At 49.1% G+C, this 15,278-nt stretch overlaps 2 protein-coding genes across 2 annotated transcripts; both read right to left on the bottom strand.

Moving 5' to 3' along the window:
• Positions 1-345: 345 nt before the first annotated feature.
• On the bottom strand, positions 346-7,303 carry mmut (methylmalonyl CoA mutase). The gene is made up of 13 exons (XM_076160188.1): positions 7,217-7,303; positions 5,946-6,372; positions 5,026-5,393; positions 4,772-4,929; positions 4,292-4,463; positions 3,964-4,212; positions 3,688-3,799; positions 3,077-3,192; positions 2,460-2,575; positions 2,145-2,276; positions 1,911-2,058; positions 1,527-1,694; positions 346-1,053 (listed from the first exon to the last, which is right to left on the bottom strand). Exons 2-13 carry the CDS (start codon positions 6,331-6,333, stop codon positions 925-927), a joined length of 2,256 nt encoding a protein of 751 aa, XP_076016303.1. The 5' UTR covers positions 6,334-6,372; positions 7,217-7,303; the 3' UTR covers positions 346-924.
• A 568-nt stretch (positions 7,304-7,871) lies between these two features.
• fkbp1b (FKBP prolyl isomerase 1B) lies at positions 7,872-14,908 on the bottom strand. Its single transcript, XM_076160176.1, has 4 exons — positions 14,727-14,908; positions 13,542-13,589; positions 8,682-8,794; positions 7,872-8,596 (listed from the first exon to the last, which is right to left on the bottom strand). Exons 1-4 carry the CDS (start codon positions 14,761-14,763, stop codon positions 8,468-8,470), a joined length of 327 nt encoding a protein of 108 aa, XP_076016291.1. The 5' UTR covers positions 14,764-14,908; the 3' UTR covers positions 7,872-8,467.
• Between the last annotated feature and the right edge of the window lie 370 nt (positions 14,909-15,278).

Raw genomic sequence — 15,278 nt, forward strand, 5'->3', positions numbered from 1 at the left:
TAAGTTGGATATCTATGTTTTGAGGCGTCCTAAGAGATATTATATGGTAATTCACTTAAAAAGCACAAATACTGAGCTGCAAGAAGAAAGCTGAAAGTATTTTGGACAGATAATGGACTCATACTCACGTGTGCACACATCAGACCTTCATCAGTCTGTCTGCAGGGTAAATGGAATAACACAAAACGACACACTTACCAAACTGTGGCTGTGGCGTTCAGATGACTTTGTGCGGCTGATCTTTCATACCAGGCTGTCAAAAACAGAATACTTCATAGGAAAAGGCTGTAAAAACATGAAACCATCACAGTTCAGCACAGTCAAAACAGCAGGTGTGAGACACAGTTTCAACATTTACAGGCTTTATTCAGACTAGGGGGCCTCAAATGTGACTCAGATCAGAGCAGAAGGACACTTTCATCATGATCAAACACACATGTTGCTCTATGATCCAACTAAGTGTACAATTTACGTGTGTGTGTGTGTGTGTCCAACGAGAGGAAGAGTTGTCGCGGAGGATTTCTCATAGCAACCGTCGCCGCCTGGTTCGACAACAACGACGATGATGATGACAAAAGAATATTTCCAGAAAGCACAAACATCTTATTAGCTGCAACATCTCCACAGCTTTCTCCTCTCTGCTTCCAGCTGGAGTCATCGTGGTTACAAACATTAGAAGACATTCCTAGGAACGTTGAGGATAATGAGACATTTTCAAAGTAAATTTCCTTGCCTGGCTCACACATTTTCAAACAGCAAAGTCTTTCCCAGGATTTTCACGCACAAAGTGTGCAGAATGTTTACATGTCTACAGGGCTGAAAGCAGGTGGATGGACAGAGACGTTAGTGTCGGTGGTTACTTTGAGGTCTTCACAGTGAGGAATGAGGAACGAGGTATTACTCGACACGAAAGCTTGTTATGGTTCACATGCTCTGCCGGATCTTCTCCAGGCTCTTCTCGATGTTGTCCAGCACCTCCACGGCAGCTTGTGGGATCCTGGTGCCCGGGCCGAAGATGGAACACACGCCGCTCTCATACAAGAACTCGTAGTCCTACACGGGGGAGGAAGGAGACACGCATTAGGAGACAAAGACAAGCAGAGCAAAAGCAAAAGCGCTTTCAAGGAAATCTTCTACAATGCAATGATGCTACTCTCAGATAGGGTGAGACTGTTGAAGGACGAGTGGGCTCTTTCATGCTCATACACACCACAGGACAGCCCCGAGTGTGAGAGCCGCAGAGGGAGAAGGACATGTTTTTGCCCATCAACCGCTTTCAATCGACCACAGCCTAAGAGCTCAACCAAAGTCAGTCCCATTCACACATCCTGCAACGTGTTACCGACACAAACAGCCTTTGCACCTCCGTCATGCTTAAACACGCGAGGCGGCTCAAGGCTACAGGAGGCGGGAGACACGGCCAAGAGGATGACAATACAACAACGACGGGGCTGACTTTGTCAAGGTCGAGGCGATGTTCTGTCAGGTTTGTGAAATCCGTCCTGAGGGTGGCGTTCAGAAGTTACCTGCGGCGGGATGACGCCTCCACAGATGACCAGGATGTCCGGCCTGCTGAGCTTCCGCAGCTCCTTGATGAGCTCCGGCACCAGGGTCTTGTGTCCGGCGGCGAGCGTGCTGACGCCAACGCAGTGGACGTCTGCGTCGACCGCCTGCTGGGCGACCTCGAGCGGAGTCTGGAAAACCCAAATCAGAGCTGAAAGATGAAGACTTCAGGGCCGAACCGGTGTGTGTGTGACCTGATTGGAATCTCTGTGGGAAGCCTGAATGAATCAGTGGGTAATGAGGATAATGATGATGATGATGATGATAGTGCTGCAGAGCGCTCTTACAGACTGATACCTGCTCGATGCCACTGGGTGAGGCTGTGCGTGAAACTCAAAGCCACTGACCTGAAACAGCGGCCCGATGTCCACATCAAAGCCCAGGTCTGCGAACCCCGTGGCGATGACTTTGGCGCCTCTGTCGTGTCCGTCCTGCCCCATCTTCGCCACCAACAGGCGAGGGTTTCGGCCCTCGTGCTTCTTAAAATCTGTGACTCTAATGTAAGAAACAAGCAAACCCCCGAAGTGTTAAAGCTGGATCCGATCCAGGCGATCTGCCCGAGCCTGAAGCAGGAGTCCTACCTGCTGTGGGCCAGAGTGATCTCTTCGTGCTCGCCAAACTCGCTGCGGTACGCGCCGCTCACCATCCTGGTGCTTGCTTTGTGTTCGCCAAACACCGCCTTCATAGCGTCTGTGATTTCACCGACAGAGCACCTGCAGGAGGAGGAAGAGGAGAGGAAGATGAAGTGAAACACTCATTTTACTGCTGTGGGATTGAGGTGATTGGGGTCATTTCTATTTATCTAATTCAAATTGACAACACAACCTTATTTAACCTAAATTAACTCAAAGTCAAATTCAGAGCGTGTGTGTGTGCGTGTGTGTGTGCGTTGTGACCTCGCCCGTGCCGCCTCCACAGCCAGCCCCAGCAGGTTCCCCTCCCGTGTCCGAGCGCACTGTTGGATGGCAGCCAGGCATCTCTGCGCTGCCTCGGGGTCACGACTCTCCCTCACCTGCAGAGAGAACGCAGACGCCACCAAAGGCCATACATGTAAGTACCGGTACTGTGTGTGAATGTGTGTGTGTGAGTCCTAAGTGCGGTCTGTGACGTCTCGGTCGCTCAGTTGCCGTGTGGCCTCTTGACTCGAGCACGCTGAGCAAACCACTCGAGGAATCTGTGAGAGCTTTGTTCTTCATATGAGTCATGCATGTCGTGGCCTGACTGGTCTCAGTGTGGGTGAAGATCAACCTTCCCCATTAGCTCAGCAGCAAACTGCACCTGGATGAAATGATTACCTAATCAATTGATCCCTGTGGATCCCAGAGCCCCCGGGGGAGTGATTGATCACCTTTCAGAGCCCTCAGAGACTCCTCAGAAGACAGCAAAGAAACGAGCAGCATCTATTTGCCCTCTTTCTGACTGATAGCTCTTTCAAGCACAGAGATTATCTGTCATCAAAACGCCAAACCATCAGACAGGACAGTCCAGCAGATGAATCCAAAGGGTCTCTGACCTTTTTCAGTTTTTCAATCTGTTTCTGACGCACGGTGGTGTTGTCAATGGCCAACACCTCCACCGACTCCTCCTTCGCCAGACGGTACTTGTTCACGCCGACGATGACCTCTGCCCCTGAAAGAAGCACACGAATCAGGAGGGTGAACGTCTACGTCACATGCGATTGTTAACTCTGATGTTGAGATCGATTGTTTTAACACTCGTCAAAGGGAAGCTTATAAAGACCGAGCTCACAGAAACCTCTCAGCTCGCCACAAGAGAACGATGGCGGCGTCGTGAGAATTAAAGGACTAGGAGAGGAAACAACCGCCTATCAGCAAAGGGTGTTACCGGGCAAGAATCAAGGAACCAATGAATACAAATGAGAGGTTCAATTATAGAGATAAAGGAACGCTGCTGTGTCCAATCTGGCATCATGGCACGTAAAGGAAAAGGTAAAGCCTCCACGACAAATACAAAGCCTACAGACCACAGGACTGAACACACACAGCTCCATTACAATATGTATGATTGTCTGATTCAATAGTTTACGACGATGGTACGGGTGGCAATGTGGTGTTTTGATACGGCGGTGTGTGTGCAGATGAGCGTGCAGTACTTCTCCTGTACCTGAGTCGATGCGGGCCTGTCTACGTGCCGCACACTCCTCGATCCGAAGCTTGGGGATGCCCTCTGCCACGGCCTGAGCCATGCCGCCCATCTCCTCTATGTCCTGGATGAACTGCACGCAGGGAGACGCCATGAGGGGAAACATGTGCCGTTAGTCACCGTGGACCTTATTTCCTCTGAGTGGCCGACAGCAGCCCTTCCCCCCCCACCATTACGCCCCTGCCCCCACACCATTAAGCTCAGTCTGCTGTCATGTGGAGCTCACATATGACGAACCTTCATGGCGGTGTTGTAGACGTCCTCTGTGAGGGCCTCCATCATGTGCGAGCCTCCCCAGGGGTCGGCCACCTTGGGGATGCCCGACTCCTCCTGGATGATGATCTGCGTGTTCCTAGCGATGCGAGCGCTCTTCACCGTGGGCAGACCCAGGGCCTCGTCGAAGGAGTTGGTGTGGAGCGACTGCGTCCCGCCGAACACCGCCGCCATGGCCTCGATCACTGTGCGCACCACATTGTTGTAAGGATCCTAAAACCAGGAAACAAAGGGGCGTTTAGGATTATGGACGCGGTTGATGTGAGGGGTCCCGGGGGCAGCAGAGGCTCACCTGCTCAGTGAGGGACCAGCCGGAGGTCTGGCAGTGTGTGCGGAGAAGGAGAGACTTGGCGTTTTTGGGCTGGAATTTCTCTTTAATGAGAGTCGCCCACAACCTCCGGCCCGCCCGCAGCTTGGCGATTTCCATGTAGAAGTTCATCCCGATGCCCCAGAAAAAGGACAACCTGACCAAACGCACACACACGCACACGCACACGCACGCACACACACACAATAATGGAATTTAAAAGCCCACTCTTGTGCTTTCTGTTCTGTGTTTGACTGAGGGTTAATATAGAAGTGAAAAATGGAAGCCCCAGCCGGTGAGTTACATTACATTACACTACATTACATTACGATCATTTGGCAGACGCTTTTATCCAAAGCGACTTACATTACATTACCACCCTTCGCAGAGGGGGGAGCAATTGAGGGTTCGGTGCCTTGCTCAGGGGCACCTCGGCAGGGGTTTGGACCTAACTAACCGAGTTACCTGGGTGCAAACTCGTCGATGGTGAGTCCCGCCTTCAGGCCCGTGCGGCAGTACTCCAGGCCGTTGGCGATGGTGTAGGCCACCTCCAGGATGGCGTCGGCTCCGGCCTCCTGCAGGTGGTAGCCGCTGATGGATATGGAGTTGTACTTTGGCATGTGCTGGGAACACGAGACTCAATATCATCCTCAAGATCCTCACAATAATAATATTAATGATAATAATATAAAGCTCACATATATATAAAGCTCAAATACCTCCGACGTGTAGGCGAAGATGTCAGCGATGGCGTGCATGGAAGGCTCCGGGGGGAAGATGTAGGTGTTCCGTACCATGAATTCCTTCAGGATGTCGTTCTGAATGGTGCCGGTGAGTTTGGCCTTGGAGACGCCCTGCTCCTCTCCGGTCACGATGAACATGGCCAGCACAGGGATCACCGCCCCGTTCATGGTCATGGACACGGACATCTTCTCCAGCGGGATGCCGTCGAAAAGCATCTTCATGTCCTCCACCGTGTCTATGGCGACGCCGGCCATGCCCACGTCCCCGTGGACTCGGGGGTTGTCTGAGTCGTAGCCGCGGTGTGTGGGGAGATCAAACGCCACGGAGAGTCCTTGCTGTCCAGCTGAAAGGGAAAGTGTGAAGGAGACAGTTGCTAAGGGAAACAGGAAATGTAAAAGCTGGTGGTGCGTCACGGATCAAAGCTCTGTAATCTAAATGACATTCAGAAGATGAAGGCCGCTTCAGCAGGTTTAGTGTCTGAGACTGGACCGTTCCCCCCCAGATGATGAACAAACAACAACATTTATTTAGACTTTTATTCTTTATTACCTCTATTTAGTATAAATAAATAGTATAATAGTATAAATAGTATATATAAGGTTTTTAACACATTTTACTCTTCTTATATTTATCTTAAATGTTACTCTTTTCATCTTTTCTCATCTTCTTTTATTTCTGCCATTTGATTGCGAACTATCGTTTCAGATATAAGGTTCCAGTTTGTAAAAGCTGTATGACCAAAAACACACTTAGTGCAACTTTCCAGTACAGTAAACGTTCTAAACCCCAAAGCTGTGTTTCCCCTTCAATGGCCAAGTGCTGAATTATGAACTAACTCCTGCTTTGAATCCTTAATGTGTTCAGATCAATCAGGTGGAAACAGAAGCAGCGTTACCTTTGATGTTGTCTTTGTAGAACTTGTTGCTCTCCTCTACGGTGCTGAACCCAGCGTACTGCCTGATGGTCCAGGGTCTGGAGGTATACATGGTGGGGTAGGGCCCCCTGGTGTGTGGAAACACACCCGGCAGCTCATCTGCACGGCCAGCAGAGTCTGCTTGGGTGTAAACAGGTTTGATGTTGATCCCCTCCGGCGTGCGCCACATCAGATCCTCTGGGTTTTTCCCCTTCAGCTGCTTTTTAGCCAGACGGGCCCATTCGGGATGCAGCTCCAGCTGGTCCCGGCATGGCACGGCCGTGTGGAACAGGCAGGAGTGTGTGTGTGTGTGTGGGGCGGAGACAGAAGCCCTGACCAGGCGGCGGGCGGCCCTCTGTGCGCTCAACATGCTTCCTGTTTGACTCAATCACACACAGGCATGGATCACCTGGGAGTCAGAGGAGGAGAAAGAGGGATGAAGAAGACATAACTGCATTACATCATCCATGGAGACGATGTCACACCACATCCCTCAAGCTGCAACAAGCTGAAGTGGATTAAATTAAAGTAGATAAATGACAGCAGACTCAAAAACAGGAACACATTACTTTTTATCACTCATTTTATTGTTATTTATTTTGCTTAGTGTTTAACCTTCAATGTAGTATATGCAGTCAGTATAAACAAAATGACAAAATAAAGTAATGAGTGACCATGTAGTGTGGTGACCTTTGACCTCATATGGGGGCACAAACCTTCAGTGCCTACTTTTAAAAATGAACAGTTTAGTTTCATGTGAAATGCGCGTTTGTGTGGACACGAATAGTGTAGTGAAAAGTTCACCCCTAACACAAAAACTCCGCAAAAGAGATATACAATATATATTTAGACTGAGAAGAATAAAACCTAAAAAAGTGCGACATTACTGTGAAATGTCAACAATGAAGTGTTAGCAAGTTTTGAGCTATCAGCTAATCCGGCTAAACAAACAGCAAACAGCGCCGCCTATACATTTTACAACATATATAAAGTTATGATGTTACGACATTACCAAATTAAATAAATACAATTGAAACTATTTAAGTGTTAAAGAGGAAAAACGTGCAGTCGTCGTTAGAATAGCTACAGATGTTAGCTCGCCGTTCAGGACGAAGAAGCCCAGCGACATTTAAATACAAAAGTCAACAAACAGGTGAGGAAGGAAACAAACGCCGACTGACATCTTTGAGCTTCTGCACAGAGTTATATCTTATAAAACGCATTTATTATGTCATTTAGGAAACATTTCTGACCTTCTGTTTGTGCCTCTGGGGCGACCAAAGGCGTGTGTCGATCTGGCCAATGAGCGTTCATAACATTGGACAAGCAGCCAATCACAGGCTCGCGTCAAAGGATGAACTTTGCCCGATAAGCCCCGGATGTGAATATTAACTTCAGGATCGGGAATAATTGTTTTTATTTATTTATTTACACTTCAAATGTGTACAAATCACAAAGGGAGAAAGTAAAATAAAATGTATGCTTTGACTCCGCTACTTTGGTCTAAACAGGTTTATTACTCGACACAAAATTAGTTCCGGTGTTGGACCGAGGGCACTGCTCAGTGATGAACGGAAGGGGGCGCCCGAGAGCCGTGTTGCTCTTTAAACACGTGTTAGAATTTGATTTAGTAAGCAGCACATGACTCTACTGAAAGTCTGCCCACCATGTATGCCAAATACTGATACTACTACACAGAGCACGGATAATATATAAAATTAAAATTAAATACAGCAATAAATAATAAACAATAACAGTTACAGGTCTGTGAGGAGTTCAAGGTCCTCATTCTACTGTGTGATATAATATACAAATAAAAAAATCTCTACTTAGTTCAATATTAAGTCTGTCAGTCTCTCTCTCTCTCTCTCACACACACACACACACACACTAAATGAAACACGTATATCTCAACACAGTACATGCCATCTTTATTGGTTGGTCACACATTAGGCAGCAGTCATGGCTCTCAGAGTTCTGTACAGTATTAGTTGTGATTCCTTCCTGGGTATGCTTGCAGTGTTTATGTTTTATGAGGGATACAAAATATACCAAACATAGCAATTCAGTGTTCAGCAGGACAAACCTTTATCAAAGTGGCGATGCAGACATAGTATAGTGGTACGTAATGCCCAGGTAAGACACAGAGCAGGAGTATTGGACTGTACCATTCCTCTGTTTGTGAAAGTGTTGTGATTGTAACGCAGTGCAGCTTTCTCTTTAGAAAATGTACAACCTTTAATTCAAACAAGAAAAATCATCTCTATAAACCAACTAATGGAAACCAAAATGTGGTGTGTGTGTTTGTGTGTGTGTGTGGTGAAAACCCTTGCGGCATCTATAATAAGAAGATGGCGATAAGCAGCAGTGGAGAGTAGACACCAAAGAGAAGAGAGGCGGCGGGTAGAGGACAGGGAGAGGCAGAGGCCGGCCTGGTCTCCCTCTTTACCCTCTGACGAGTCACCCGGGGGCGGGGCGAGGCGGAGGGGGGGGGGGGCGGGGCATCACTCTAGCTTGAGCAGCTCCACGTCGAATATGAGCGTGGCGTTTGGGGGGATGACCCCGGGGTGGCCCGTCTGTCCGTAAGCCATGTCCGGTGAGCAGGTGATCTTCGCCCTCTGACCCAGGCTCATCTGAGGGAGAAGAAGCTCTGCATTACATCACAGCTGCATCACAAGACCTTAAGTGAAGTAATCACAAAAATATCAAACCTCTCACCTGTGCTACTCCTTCCTCCCAGCCCTTGATGACCTCCATCCGTCCAATCTTGAACTTGAACGGCTTGTCTCTGTCTCGGGACGAGTCGAACTTCTTTCCGTTCTGCAGCATACCTGCCGACACGTGACGGACAGAAGACAAATGAGCGCCTGGACACAAACCTGTGAAGCTCCTCCTGCTGAATGAGGCTGTGTGTGTGTGTGTGTGACTGTGGTTGAGGCTCACGTTAGGATCGTGGGGTTTGACTCGATTATGTGAATGAACGGAGGGAATGTGGATCAGCACGGATCGCCCTGGTTTACTTATAAAAGGTATGTAGGCCGGTGGTTCTGGAGGATGACAGAAGCAGACCCGGCGTGGAACACTGACCACGTGTGTGTGTGTGTGTGTGTGTGTGTGAAATGAAGCATCTTATTGTAGTTACTATGAAGGATTCCTCTATACTGTGAGTGAGGCCGTATACATGAGGAACAAACTAAATGAAGACTACACAGAAATAATAGAATTCATTGCCTTGTTTGCTTTAAAATCAAAGTTTCAAGGTTCAACTGAAAAACATTTGAATATTCTCATCATGTAAATGGATCAGAGGCAGTCAGACGCCTCCACGTGTGTTTCCTCAACAGGCGAAATCTTCCCATAGTGCGACTACGCAATAATCTCGTCCATGCATTCGTCCATTTTACTCTCATGACAAGATTGAAGTGTGTGTGGATGTAAATAAAGGTCATGAGCCGAGTCTGGGTACTGTACTGCTTCTCTGCTTTCATTCCCCCTAAACTTAGCCTAAGTCCATCACTTCCAAGAATGACTGTGGCCCAGATCTCAGTGGGGGGATGGGCTGCATCCAGGCCCCGGAGTCACACACACACACACACACACACACACACACAACACCTGCTGCAGGGCGTCTGTGGAGGTGAAACGCTCTTTCTCACATCGCCGCAAAAACGCAAGATTTGATTTGTGGCTTAATGTTGTGCTCGGGTCAGGGGGTCGCATCCCCACGGCTGCTGTACTGAGCAACGCCTGCAGAGGAGCAGAGGGAGACATTAGAGATGTATACAAAACCAAACAGCCCTAAGGGATTCACTCTCACACACACTTATTGAGACTAAATCGCTCTTTTACTGCAGAATAGAGTTTAAAATTTGGTTAACGGACCAATTATGAGGGATTAAACCTGAGCTGATCCAGCAGATATGCGAGGGTTAAAGCCCCATGACGATGTTCTGTTTCATGTCTCGTGTCACTCAGGCTCGATGGCTTCCTGAAGGAACAAGCCTGGCCACAGATCTGGAGCTGCGTTATCGTTCTCTGGGCAGTTAAGCCCGGGTGGGGTCTCTGCAAAAACACAGGGAGGGGGGAAGGGGGGGGCCGTTCCCTTCCTGAGGTTTCCGGCCTCCCTCCTCCTCTGAGAGGCTTTCACTCTGGCTCAGCTGCAAAAAAGCCAGAGTTATTTTTACGCCGTTAACTGCAGCTCGTCTCGCTGTCTCGCCAGCGTCTAGGACGGCTGCCAGCACGACAAGCTCCTCTCTGCAGGAGCGCCTACCGAAGGAGACGCAGACTGGCCGCAAAGCTATCTGTCTGTGACACACACACACACACACACACACACACACACACACACACACACACACACACACACACACACACACACACACACACACACACACACACACACACACACACACACACACACACACACACACACACACACACACACACACACACACACACACACACACACACACACACACACAGTGCGCATTTCACCACGCAAGCATGTCTCAGCGGGGAAAGAAAATAGCTCTTGTTAATGCTCGGAGCGAGACACTAGGGAGGGCCGGAGACGAGCAGTCAGTATTTACATCAGAGACAAAGACCAGGAGCGGATCTGTGGCTGAAGGTTGAGACGTCATCTAAACCTGCAGATGATCGTCAGGAATGGAGAACAAGTGACTCTGGCAGCGGGTGAGGGGTTTATCTCAGTCATATCTGGAGCAGATTCAGGGGAGCTGCCGTGCCGTCGTTGCGTTCCTGTCCCGTCTTTACCGCCCAACAGTGCAGAACGACGCGCTGTCGACTCCTGCAGAGCTCCGGCCGTCAAACACGCTACCTGCTGCTCCGTGCAGGTGAATCTGAACGGCTGTGAACAGATTCATCTCAGTATTCAAAACGTGTTGAAGGTGGAGACGTGTAGCCTCACGCCAATCTGACACACTTCAGGGGGAATCACGTGGAAATTAGCGACACGTGCTTCGATACAAAAAACAAACAGGTCACTAACTCCGCTTACATGTGTGTAGTATGTGTGTGTGTTGACAGGAGCATCTCTTCTTCTCCCGCTTACAGACGCAGCGTCATTAGGTTTCAGCTGTGGAGCTCAAACATGGTCAGGAATGACTTCTACATTTAGGCATGACTTCACATCCCCCAGAGCTCCAGCGTGGCCCCGGTTGCTTCCCGGCAGCTCGTACTGTACGTCTGGGTCACTGGAGACGCTACGCTTCCCTCCAATCGCCCCGGCCCCGGTCAGACTCTCCGGCTCGGGGGCTTTTATTGATATCGACTGATACCAGATCTGCTTACAGTTTGTTCTCTGTGCTGGGAGGCTGACACACTGAGATGTACGAGGGCTGCTGGCTCAGGAGAATTGCTCCAAACTTTAATGCGTAACGCTCGTCTCTCTGAGAGGCCCTCCAGAAAAAAAACAGCTGACAGCTCCTGAAAGCAGCGAGCCAAAGCTGGCAAATTCAATCTGGGAGATCTTTGCAAAAAGGGGGAGGAGCTGAGAATGTTTTAAATGCACAAATTGGCTCGAATGAGGAAGATTTGATGTAGGACAGTGGAGGAGGAGGTGAGCAGGCAGGGGAAATGCATGTAAAGGCGGCATAAACTGGAAGGTTGCCTGAGTAATTGGACGGTTTGTTACTTGTAATGGGAACACTGGGCTGCTGGAGGTCTACAGGTTCTCCCCCCCGTACGTGAGCGTCCTGCGTTTGGCTCAGACTCCTGCTCTGTCATCAGATGTCTCCCTCTGCTCCCCTTACCGGTCGTCTTCCCGCTGCAGTCTGAGGTTTCTGCGCTGAGAGTCGGCTGGATGACTCGGGACTCTGTGACTCTGGACGAGTCCCAAAAGCTCCAGCCGCTGTTACGCGGATCTAATGTCGCCTCTAAGCCCTCAAATAAATACAAGCCTCTGTATCGCCTTTACTTTTTATTGGTACAAATCCTGTCTGTTGGACTTTATCAGAACAGAAAGGCTCAATGGAGAAATCCATACCATTGATCCGAATACGCACTTCAAAATAAAGGCTCGTTATTCAGCGTTAGACTGCTCTACTGCCTCTATAAGGTCCATACCTCCTTTAGGAACTGTAAGGAATCCTCTCGTGTTCAGCAGGGGGGGGGGTCTCGCTTGCGTGCGCCGCCATGGTTGCCCCCCCCCCCCACCTCACCCCCGCCTGCCCGCTGTAATCACATTTCCCAGCTGAGACTGTGAGATATTAATAGGCCCTTCGCAGTCATCGCTTCGTTTTAGCTCCATTTCGCTTCAGTCACTTCAGCGTAGCCACGGCGAGATCGAGGGCGATTCTCACGTGAAAGCGCCTCACGAAAAGCAAAAGCTAAACCACGCCGGCAGAGCGCCTTCGTGTGTTGACCTACATGTGACTGAGGCCATTACAGCGTCACTCACAGGGATTAGGCCAAAGGTGGAGATCAGATCCTTTCTTCCACAGAACAGCAACAACTAAAACAAACAAAACCTCCACACAACAAACCAACACAACGTCTCCCTGTTTGGGTCACGTTAACGTTGCAAACTAAAAGAAATAAGTCTCGTCACTGTTCGCCCTGTTGAGTCCAACTTTGTCTGGCAGCTTCAGACCCAAAACAAGTTTGCCGGCTTAAGACGGAGCTCAAACTATGCAGGAATCTAAAGCTTTTGTTAGAAAAAAACCCTGAACTTATCCTTTAATCTCTCTTATGACCTCACGTGTTTAAACCCCAAACAGCTGCGTTTTACACTTTACACTCGCAGAGATGAGGAAAAACATTTAATACATCAATAAAGTAGCTGTCAATCAATTCTGTGCCCATAAACTCATTCATAATTGATTCATCGCACACGCACACACGCGCACACACACACACACACACACACACACACACACACTACTTGAAAGTGTCTGTTGCCATGACGGCGTGATATGACTTTGATATCCCAGACAGACGGACGTCAGGTGACCTGGCTTTGTTTACCTTCAGTCTGACCTGCTTGTCTGGACTCTAAACCCCCCCGGGGCCGCAGTCACACACATTTATGTCCCTAGGTTCCATCCCGCCTACTGGGCACTCCGACTGAGACAAGCAGGAAAAGAGTGTGTGTGTGTGTGTGTGTGTGTGTGTGTGTGTGTGTGTGTGTGTGTGTGTGTGTGTGTGTGTGTGTGTGTGTGTGTGTGTGTGTGTGTGTGTGTGTGTGTGTGTGTGTGTGTGTGCCTGCTCCTCCGTCTCGTCTCTCCTTTTCTCTCTGCTTGGCAGGTTGCCACTGTTTCTCACACAGCTTCTACACTATGAGACAGTCGAATTCTACACCAAAACAAAAAACGAGGTAATATCTTGACATCTCCTGGGTGCGGCCCCAGCTGCCCCACCCATGAACATGAAACAGAATCAGTGGTGTGTGTGTGTGTGTGTGTGTGAGAGAGACGCTGCTGAGCCACGCCGGCCACCAGACATCACTTAAAAAAAAAAAAGAGAGAAAAGACAAAGACAAATTTCCTCTTTCAGCCAGGAGACAGGAAGCACGTCTGGCTTCATGAGCGCTGAGAGCAAACATCTGCGAGAATCAGTTACCTATGTAATGGACAACGCACGTCTGGCCCTTCTTTGGAAATGTGCTTCCTGTTGAGAGGAGGGGGGGGGGGGGAGAGGGAGAGAGAGAGAGGGAGAGCATTAGTGTGAGCTGGTACATTCTATCTGACACATTAACAGAGTCTGGATTCAATCTGACGAGACGCGTTGGGCGCCAAGTCAGATATGCTGCGTCTCTTAGCGTCCTCTGGAGTCTCACTATGCTCACTGTTGAAACTTAAACCCTGGAGGCTTCTTTTTCCAGCCTAAGGGGGCTATCAGGTGGCCCCCAGTTAGAGAGTGTGAGTGTGTGTGTGTGTGTGTAGGGGTGGATGGGTGTTACACCGTCAGTCAAATCTGAACTCTTTATGAGCAGGGTGGAGGTCCTGGACACACTGACCTGGACACTGAGCCCTTTGCTTGATCTTTTCTTAAACTGGAGCTACCGGGGGCAAATCATATAAATATAAATATAAATAAATCAAAGTAATGACGCAGCATGAAGCCAAATGTGCCTCACTAACTCATTTATAAAGCCTCTCTGGTGTAACATGACCCTGTTTGAAGGAGTGAACATGGGAGGCTCTGACACAGCAGAGCGGCAAACACTTCACTCCTCTGCTCCGCATCCTCACACACATTTATAATTGCTGCATCGTTGCACATGGGGGGGGGGGGGGGGGGCTTATATAAACTCATATCTGATGGTGTTTTTACGCTGAGATTAGTCGGATTAGTTGAATCAAGCATCTTTGTTTTGATAGCAGTGTGCACTTGCACAAAATTCACATTTATGAGAGTTTGTGTTTATAAATTCTACAGGGGGGGGCAGGTGACCATCTAGCCAGCTGCCCGTTCTGTCTCCTGTCCGCCACTGCTGACGGGACAATAGCCAGTTTACAGATCAGCATTAGCATGTAGCCTAGCAAACATTCCTCTAATAGTAAAGTATGAAGAGTTCCAGACACCCACGGACGGACAGACAGCAGCGGCGTACAGACGTCTTTAAACGCCCCAAAGAGACAATGAGGGGACGAGATGAAGACACAAAGTGATAACGACTCACACACGCCGCCTCATGTTTGACTTATTATAATATTATGATATTAATATGTTGTAATCGGCGCGTCAATGAGCCGCGCTGCCGCCGGCGCCGCTACCGAATCAAAGCGAATAAATCAAACTTACCATCACCGGGAGTTATTGTTTCCACTTCCACGCCCATGTTGGTGCTTCTTCACAGATAACCTCACACACACACGCCCCGTAAAGCCGTCACGGTGGCCCAGGTGAGCCGGTTTGCGGTGCAGACGGACGGTGCTTGTGGGACCATGAACGCAGCAGCGACCACCAGTTACCGGGAGCAGCTCCACTACGCGGTGCCTGGGGTTGCCAGATCTCGCGAGAAAGACGAGCAACAAGCAACAGCCCTGCCAAATGAGACCTGCTCGTCCAAAAAAAGCCCAAACAGAAGCTCGGTTTGTCTCTTTACTGCGGGGAGGCGAGCGTGTGTGCAGACAGATGGCTGGAGCTTAATTTAATTTGTTTATTTTTATTATAAGTATTTATAAAGGCACAGAGGAGTGTTGACTTTATGTGTGGCCGTGGACTAAACCATAAAAATGAGATGATTGAGTGACATGACTGCAGCTGATTGTGATGCAGGTTTCCATACGTTTCTCCGGGTTATGAGTGACGTCATTGAGCCGATTCAGGGAAACAGTCCATAATAGAACCATT

This window comes from Genypterus blacodes, unplaced genomic scaffold (genome assembly GCF_046128005.1).
Source record: "Genypterus blacodes isolate CSIRO-AG114 ecotype Tasmania unplaced genomic scaffold, CSIRO-AGI_Gbla_v1 ptg000104l_1, whole genome shotgun sequence".
Classification (NCBI taxonomy): domain Eukaryota; kingdom Metazoa; phylum Chordata; class Actinopteri; order Ophidiiformes; family Ophidiidae; genus Genypterus; species Genypterus blacodes.